The 7386-nt window shown below is 46.3% G+C and overlaps 1 protein-coding gene across 8 annotated transcripts in view; it reads left to right on the top strand.

The window, feature by feature from the left end:
• The window catches only part of LOC111953388 (microtubule-associated protein 4), a 114822-nt gene that overhangs the window by 41556 nt on the left and 65880 nt on the right, over positions 1 to 7386 (top strand). For 7 of the 8 annotated variants that reach the window (XM_023972612.2, XM_023972616.2, XM_023972610.2 and 4 more), the window contains 2 exons: positions 5667 to 5780; positions 6191 to 6280. In XM_023972612.2, the coding sequence (XP_023828380.1) occupies positions 5667 to 5780; positions 6191 to 6280 (204 nt within the window). The remainder of the gene's footprint in view (positions 1 to 5666; positions 5781 to 6190; positions 6281 to 7386) is intronic. The other variant, XM_070435688.1, reaches the window with a different exon arrangement.

Here is a 7386-nt window from a genome sequence, read left to right as displayed (position 1 = left end):
CCCCCCCCTCTGGCGGTGTCCCACCTTTCTCTTTAAGACCTGTCAATGACCACACTCCTCACCAATTGTCCCCCTGTCTCCTGCATTAGCCATCTGGCTTAGATAGAACATAAGATGTATTAGATAAGATTTAGGTTCAATACTCCTTTAAAGAAATGAGGATGGCCCGCGCTCACAGAACTCAGTATGTTGAACTAATCCGGATGTTCACTATCCAGGTATACAGGTAACTACCAAAATAAGGGAACGTATATTGAAAGCAGGTGTGGTTCCTGAGTTAATAAATGAACATCCCATCATGCTTAGGGTCATGTCTAAATATGCCCCGTTGGCCATTATTCTGGCTACCATGGCTAGAAGAAGAGATCTGTGGCTTTGAAAGAGGTGTCTGAGAGGAGCATGGAGCTGTTTAAAGTGTGTGTGTGTGTTTCAGTCACCAGATCTCAACCCAATTGAACACTTATGGGAGATTCTGGAGCGGCGCTTGAGACAGTGTTTTTTCCACCACCATCAACAAAACACCAAATTATGGAATATTCTAGTTGAAGAATAACTGTTGAATCCCCCCGATCGAGTTCCAGACACTTGTAGAATCTATGTCAAGGTGCAATGAAACTGTTCTGGCGGCTCGTTACCCGTTATCACATCTTTGCCCACTTCTGACCACTTTCCTTTATCTGTGATTTACAGTACCACCCCTCTCTATACAATCTACTAACTCACCCAGGAGGACTCCCTCCATTCAGCACAGATGTGTGTCTTTACAGATGAGGGTGAAATGGGTTCTATCGTTTCTGACCTAAATGGACTTAATTTCCCTGGGATTTTATTCCCTCTGATTTATTTGTATCAACGCCTTCCAAATGATATAACCCCTCAGCCTTAATCCTGAGGCTAACCACTGGGAAGATCAATGGAGCTGCTGCTAACAGGGTTCTACATGGGCAGCCAGGCGATGGCCGCTTTACAGACGGGGGCAGGCACACACACACACACTATACACACACACACTATACACACTATACACACACACACTATACACACATGCGGCTCAGCATTCAGCTTAATTCTGACTGTGCGTGTGTGTGTGTTGGTATAAGTGTGTGTGTGTGTGTGTGTGTGTGTGTTGTGTGTGTGTGTGTGTCATATTACATGTGTGTGTGTGTGTGGGTGTGTGTGTGTGTGTGTGTGTGTGTGTGTGTGTGATATCCAGAGGATGAACATCAAAAACTGCAGACGCAGGGCTTGTGCAATTAAAGAACCCAAGCGTGAATCTAATTGACCCTGCATCTGGATCACATGTGTCAGTCCTGTCTGACCGCAAGAAGAAGCATCTTCTATGTCCATTGTCATCCAGTCTGACCGGCAGAAGAGCAGTCTTCTGATGTCCATGTTTCCATCTATCTGACCCGCCAAGAAGAGCAGTCTTTCTATGTTCCATGTGTCATCCAGTCTGACCGCAGAAGAGCAGTCTTTCATGTCCACGTGTCATCCAGTCTGACCGCAGAAGAGCAAGCTTCTATCCACGTGTCATCCATCTGAACCGCAGACAGAGCAGTCTGTCTCTATGTCCAGTTGTCATCCGAGGTCGACCGCGAGCAGCAGTGCTTCTATGTCCATGTGTCATCCTGTCTGACCGCAGAAGAACAGTCTTCTATGCCATGTGTTCACTTCCATTCTCGCCGCAGAAAGAGCAGTCTTCGTATTGTCCACTGTCATCCAATTCCTGACCGCAGAAGAGCAGTCTTCTTATGTCCAATGGTGTCATCCATGTCTGACCGCAGAAGAGCAGTCTGTCTATGGCCATTGTTCATCCGCTGACCGCAGAAGCAGCAGTTCTCTATGTCCACGTTGTTTCATCCGTACTGACCGCAGAAGCAGCAGTCTTCTATAGTCCCATGTTCATCCAGTCTGACCGCAGAAGAGCAGTCTTCTATGTCCATGTGTCATCCAGTCTGACCGCAGAAGAGCAGTCTTCTATGTCCATGTGTCACCCTGTCTGACCGCAGAACAGCAGTCTTCTATGTCCATGCATTTATGTGGTTTTAGCTCTTTTGTGCCTTTTTCTTTTGTTTGAAATTTGAATGTAATATACATTACATTTGTTATTTGCGTTGTTATAGGGACAATTCACTACAACATCAACGCTTATCAGACGTTTGTACATCTGTTGGAGGTGGGATTATCTTTCCCCCAAATCAGTATTCTTCGGAGGTGCCCCTGTGGTGCTCCCCTCGTCCCTTGCCCTATCTGCCGGCATGTGTACCCAGCATGCGGAAATCCGACTGGGGATAAGAAGGAGGGAAAAGCCGGGGTCAGCTGTAGGACAACACTGTGGAGTTAGCCGAGTTAGCGTAGCCTAGCATAGTCTTCTGTCCAGCTGTGTGGCACGGGGCCAATCCTGACACTTCCACTGCTCTGTCATTTTGTTTTGCTCTGCCCTCCTTTACCACCCAGTCGTATTGATTACATTACACGTTACAACCACAGAGGAAATGTACAGAGGTTTTGAAGTGTTCTGTCCCCACACTAAATTGGGCTCAAATAGTGGGCTGAATAATTCATATTTATATATCTCTTCTAACTAATATGTGAATGGCAGGATTTGCTATGGAAGAACTCAAAACCAAAGCTGTGTTGCTGAGTCCTATTTGGAGAGATACATTTCAGTGTTTCCTCAATATTCTTTTAGCAGTGGCGGGCCGCCGCTGCTAAATTGTTGTCGCCACTCCAAGAGATATGAGGTAAAAAATAATCGAGATGGTCAAACCCTGACAGTATAAACGACTAAAATCAGATAAAAAATATGTAGAAAAGTTAAAGGAGCTTTATATATTTTTTAAATAAGATCATCTTTGAGAACTAACAATCACCAATAAAAAAATGGACTCAGAAAGAATCTAAAATTCCAAAAATGTTTGAGTCACTCGGATAGCATAAGAACAAGGCATAGGCCATGGCAAAATGTGTAGAATTGTAGGAAATTAGCTCTTGGCTGCAGAGACAAAAATAAAAAATGTGTCTCTGTGGCCAAGAAGAGGGCCTTTTTTAAAACGATGGTCTGAAACCACACAATTGGCCCATGCCCACTACCATGCCATACGTCCACTAACTTTGACACCTTTGCTGAAAAATAATCCTATGGGAAGCACTGCATTTACCCTGTCCAGGTGTCTAATCCTCTAATCCTAAATGACAGGGGTCGGGACAGGGGTCGGGACAGGAGTCGGGACAGGAGTCGGGAGTCGGCCAGTTCCTTTATGGCTGCAGTTAAAAGCAGAGCCTAGCACTCTTCAGATGTTATGTCACAGAACATCCATTTGAAATTGAACACTTTAAACGGCTCTCTAATCTACATAGTGTCCACTGCACATGGGCGGACAAGAATGCCTCTGGGTTGTACTTGAGATTCAGGTGGTGATTGTGTCACACCCATCCATCCATTTTCAGAGGGACTTTATCTCTCCAATTCTGAAAGCCAGCGCGACTGGCCCTGTAAGATGCTGTCTGCTCAGCTGAACCATGACAGGGATATACTGTATAAATAGTCGCCACACACACACACACACACACACACACACACTGAGAACCTCTGCCCAGAGAAACGGCAGCAGTGATCTAGGTCAGACAGCGCCATAGAGTATGCTAGGAGCTGGAGATACAGAGGGATGGAAGGAGGAGTAGAGAGATGGAGGGATGAAACTCCGGGCAAAGGCATCCAAAGGTTTACTCTCTTCTTCTTTCTGGGCCAGAAAGCCCTTAATTATGGTGTGCCAATCTTTCACCCCTTCCTCTCCCACCCCGTCTGGGGCCCCTTCATTTTTGCCCTGTTTTGTTTTTCCCCAATGCCCTTAAACAACCCCATTGTGTTCAGTTGGGCTGGTGTGTTTCAATAGCTAACAGCTTGTTGACTGAACAATGGGTGGGCATGCGGCCTTGCTCCCCACGCTGGGATCCCGGGGGCAAGCTGATACGAGTGCTACATGACTTGGCATGTTTGGGTCCAGACGCCCACGCAGCCCCAGTCTGAAGTTGATTTACTTAGTGATGTGTGTGAATTCTGGAGTGTTGGGCTGCCTGCAGCTGTCAGTGTCCCACTGTTTCAGATGCTTTCTTGACCCTTGATTAACCCACCCAGGCCTTTCTCTCTTCTGGGTTGTCCTCAACGCTCGCTTGGCTCACATCTTCACAAAGATCCAATCACTGTCCTCTTATCCAAGCATTAACCTCTTACTGTGTCCCCACTTTTCCTAACATTCATTTATTAGTTCTGCCGACCATTCTAGATCCCCAAGCCCCCTGAGTGCCCTGTCCCAGTTCCCTGGGGAGAGGCTCACGAGACATGCCTCATCACGAATTGGAGGCATTCAGACACGGTCTTGTTCAGTCCATCTCGTTTGAGCTTTCGGAGTATCTCAAATCAAATATTATTTGTCACATGCGCCGAATACAACAGGTGTAGACCTTACCGTGAAATGCTTACTTACAAGCCCTTAACCAACAATGCAGTTCAACAAATAGAGTTAAGAAAATATTTACCAAATAAACTGAAGTAAAAAAAAATACGAAAATAGAGAAATAACAAATAATTAAAGAGCAACAATAAAATAACAGTAGCGAGGCTATATACAGGGGGTACAGGTACAGAGTCAATGTGAGGGGGGACAGGTTAGTCGAGGTAATATGTACATTGTGTTGCTCAGTTATCTTGACTGGTTTTCCAGTGTGAGGATGAAAACTGCAATTTCATAGCCATATTCTGTGTTTTTAGTTTTTCAAACATATTAAGCCAGGAATGCCCTTTTCTAAACTGCTCTGCCAGATTTCAGCACCTTGGACAGTAACCCAGCAAACTAGCAAAGTCCAGAGAACAAACCTAAAAAGCACCAGCCTATTTGTCTTTCCTCTCACCTCTGCAATGTTAACAGCCTCTCTGATTCAACTGTTTTGTGTCTCCTCTTGTCTCTCTGAATAGGCATGTGTATTATCGAGCGCTGAGACACACACACGCACTCACACACACGCACAGCCACATGTGAGGACACATGGAAGTTCAAATTCCCCCCGCCTGCCCCCCTCCGTCTACTACTGTCTAGCTTTTGGAACCGGCACTGCTGTGTTTGTGACTTTGGGTGTTTTTTTTTGCCGTCACACCCGGTCACTGTCACCCTCAATGGAACTGCATGGGTACAGAGGGAGGCGGGTGGAGGGACGTTGGGGGGGGGGGGGGGGGGGGTTTGGAGAGAGTGCCGCTCTCCCACAGCGGCCAAATAACAGCCACATCGGATCAGACGACCAGACGGAGGGCCTAGATAGTAGAGTCAGGACCCAGAGGCGGAGGGCAGGACAGAGGTGGGAGGGCGGGGGGCAGAACCAGTCACAGACGGGAGAAAGTGACCACGGCCCAGGCTACTGCAGCCACTGATCAGCACAGAGCTACTGCGGTACACAGAGATACAGCTGAGACTGCACTGGAAAGAAATAGGGGAAAGGATTCCCAATATCAAATGCCGTTTTAGATTTAACAGGCTTGATAGCTCTTTATTTAGAGGAGAAATTACAGGTGAGTGAGTGAGAGGTTTGTGTGTTTTGATGTACAGTTAGTGGACTGGTGCGGTGTGTGTGGCCAGAGGGTGGAACTAATGTGAGGTGTTCTGTGTTTCCAGTTACTGCAGGTTCTAAAGTGACACCTGGGGGACAGATAACAGCGTCACGCCCAGAACCACAGGGGGAAGTGCGTCCCAATTCATCAGAGCAGCAAGTCTTTGCAGCCCTCTCAGGTAAGAGACCTGATGCTGCACTATTTCATAATGTTTACCCTGAAGTTTATCTCATCTATTGATTTGGAGAGCTGGTAGAGATCTGAACTCATCTCCTACAGGTGTGACTGAAGTGATGTGTTGTTCACCCTTAAAGAGAGGACTGTTCTGCATTTTCAGTGTTCAGTTTGTGGTGGAGGGTCTCATGCTTAGTCTACTCACACCCATCTCTGTCTCTCTCTCTCTCTCTCTCTCTCTATGTATCTCTCTGTCTCTCTCTCACTCTCTGTCTCTCTCTTTCTCTGTGGATTTGTCTGCTTCCATTTACTTCTCTCTGATCCTTCATTACTCATGCCCTTTCCTCTGCCCCCCCCTCTTTTGATTTTCCCTTCCTTCCTCCCCTCTATCTCTCTCCCCCTATCTCTCTCCAGGCTCCATGGCAGGCTTCCCTGATCATTGGAGCTCCCAGCGCAACAACCCGCCCCAGATGATGGACAGTGGACTGATGGGAGATTCTTCAGGTGGACTCTTTGATTCAATTGTCAATATTTGAGCAACACGCATCCTCCATCCCATTGTCAGAGTAATAGCATCCATTACGAACAAATTAGGTCTCTAGATTCCTAGATATGAGGAATTCTTTGTAAATCGATAAGTAGTGCGCCGTCATATATTAAATGTATGATGTACTTTCTTTTGATCATGTCATAACTGGCTACTTCCCATTTGAACTTCATATGACGTTTACATTCACACAATAAGAATGTGTGCAAGCTATAAAAAAAAATAAAAAAAATATTGTAAACATGTAATACATTACATAGACTATGCAATGAGTGTTAAAAAAACATTGTTTTATAGAGTATGAAGTCAGTGCCTGTAAAACTGAGCACACTGATTTGCCACATTGGTGGCTTGGGAGTTGTGACTGGCCTGATTTGTTATGGGCTGAGTTGAGTTGAGCCTTTACAATGCCAGACTCGGCAGATACAGCCCTGTCACAACCTTTGTCATCTCAGTGCTACTGAATCACTGCTGAAAGGCTAGTCACTTGAAGACACACACACACAAAAGGAAACAGGCATGCACACACACACTCAGGGAGACACATGCACACACACACAGTAGCTGTGAATCCCCACGAGGAACCAATGGATGACATTTTGAAGGGGTTGCTGGGTGTTTTGTCTGAGTCATTGCTTTACGGCTTCAATCGATGTGTCAGCGCCTCATTCCACCCCCCCAAAGAGAGATTGTAAAACTGAGCACACTGATTTGCACATTGGTGGCTTGGGAGTTGTGACTGGCCTGATTTGTTATGGGCTGAGTTGAGTTGAGCCTTTACAATGCCAGACTCGGCAGATACAGCCTGTCACAACCTTTGTCATCTCAGTGCTACTGATCACTGCTGAAAGGCTAGTCACTTGAAAGACACCACACACAAAAGGAAACAGGCATGCACACACACACTCAGGGAGACACATGCACACACACACAGTAGCTGTGAATCCCACGAGGAACCAATGGATGACATTTTGAAGGGTTGCTGGGTGTTTTGTCTGAGTCATTGCTTTACGGCTTCAATCGATGTGTCAGCGCCTCATTCCACCCCCACCCCCCCATTTTT

This window comes from Salvelinus sp. IW2-2015, linkage group LG27, assembly GCF_002910315.2.
Source record: "Salvelinus sp. IW2-2015 linkage group LG27, ASM291031v2, whole genome shotgun sequence".
Classification (NCBI taxonomy): domain Eukaryota; kingdom Metazoa; phylum Chordata; class Actinopteri; order Salmoniformes; family Salmonidae; genus Salvelinus; species Salvelinus sp. IW2-2015.
This window is presented reverse-complemented; position numbering and strand designations above follow the sequence as displayed.